The 1,158-nt window shown below is 61.7% G+C and overlaps 1 protein-coding gene across 1 annotated transcript in view; it reads left to right on the forward strand.

The window, feature by feature from the left end:
• The window catches only part of LOC104512814 (chromosome unknown open reading frame, human C9orf114), a 4,787-nt gene extending 3,710 nt beyond the window's left edge, over nt 1-1,077 (forward strand). The window contains exons 8-9 of the mRNA XM_010155931.1: nt 100-202; nt 918-1,077. Of these exons, the coding sequence (XP_010154233.1) occupies nt 100-202; nt 918-1,077 (263 nt within the window). The remainder of the gene's footprint in view (nt 1-99; nt 203-917) is intronic.
• The last annotated feature ends 81 nt before the right edge of the window (nt 1,078-1,158 follow it).

The following is a 1,158-nucleotide window of genomic DNA, read 5'->3' on the forward strand; positions in this document are numbered from 1 at the left end:
GCTGGTGCTACCCCGGTGGAGCGTTTCAGCCTGTCTGGAGGGCGCGTCGCAGGGCTGAAGGCACTGCATGAATAACCCTGGCTCGTGTGTGTTTCCCAGGTGCTGTCTTTTCGGAGTGCCCGTTCAAGGAAGGCTACGATCTCTCCATTGGGACTTCGGAGCGGGGCAGCTCCGTGGACCAGACCACTCTGCCCTCCTTCAGGTTCGTGTCCTCAGCCGAGCGTTTCAGCCTGTCTGGAGGGCGCGTCGCAGGGCTGAAGGCACTGCATGAATAACCCTGGCTCGTGTGTGTTTCCCAGGTGCTGTCTTTTCGGAGTGCCCGTTCAAGGAAGGCTACGATCTCTCCATTGGGACTTCGGAGCGGGGCAGCTCCGTGGACCAGACCACTCTGCCCTCCTTCAGGTTCGTGTCCTCAGCCCCGCTCAGAGCCCCCAGGGAGGGCTGGTGCAGGCCGCAGAGCTGCGCTGTGGCCTCGGTGTCCCAGGCAGACACGCTCCTTGGTACAAGGGCAAGACTTGCCTGCGGGCTCCCTTCTGTGCTCTGCTGCTCCTTTTTGCACCATCCCTCTGCATGGGAAGTACCGCAGGACAAGGCCAAATCCTTTCCTGAGTGTCTGGAGCTGGTAGCAGGGACTGTTGCATCGGCCAGGTGCTGTGGGGCTCGGTTAGGGCGGCAGCTGCGCTGGGCACTGTCAGCGAGGGCCACAGCTCCCCGCTTCGGTGTGGAGGAGCTTGACCGCAGACCCAGATGTCTGAATAACAGAAATGAGCGTGCTTCTTGAAGAGAGCTGTTCATGGGAAGGCAGTTCTTCATCCCCTGGAAGGCTCAAGGCTCATGAGCAGCTCTCCCACGGACAGCATCGGTGCCAGGGTAAGAGCCAGCCTCCCCTCTCACCCTGTCCCCCTGCTCTCCCCTAGGCATGCCCTTGTCGTGTTTGGAGGTCTTGAGGGCTTGGAAGCTGGAGTTGACGTGGACCCAAACCTGGAGGTCACCGACCCAAGCGTCTTGTTTGACTTCTACCTGAACACTTGTCCCTGCCAAGGCAGCAGAACCATCCGGACCGAGGTAGGGGGCTAATGGTGTGGTGGGGAGCGATGCCCGCATACGGAGCGGTGCCGCGCATCCGCCTCAGGCAGGGACACAGGCGGCCCGCGAGTC

This window comes from Eurypyga helias, unplaced genomic scaffold (assembly GCF_000690775.1).
Source record: "Eurypyga helias isolate BGI_N326 unplaced genomic scaffold, ASM69077v1 scaffold40317, whole genome shotgun sequence".
Taxonomy (NCBI): Eukaryota; Metazoa; Chordata; class Aves; order Eurypygiformes; family Eurypygidae; genus Eurypyga; species Eurypyga helias.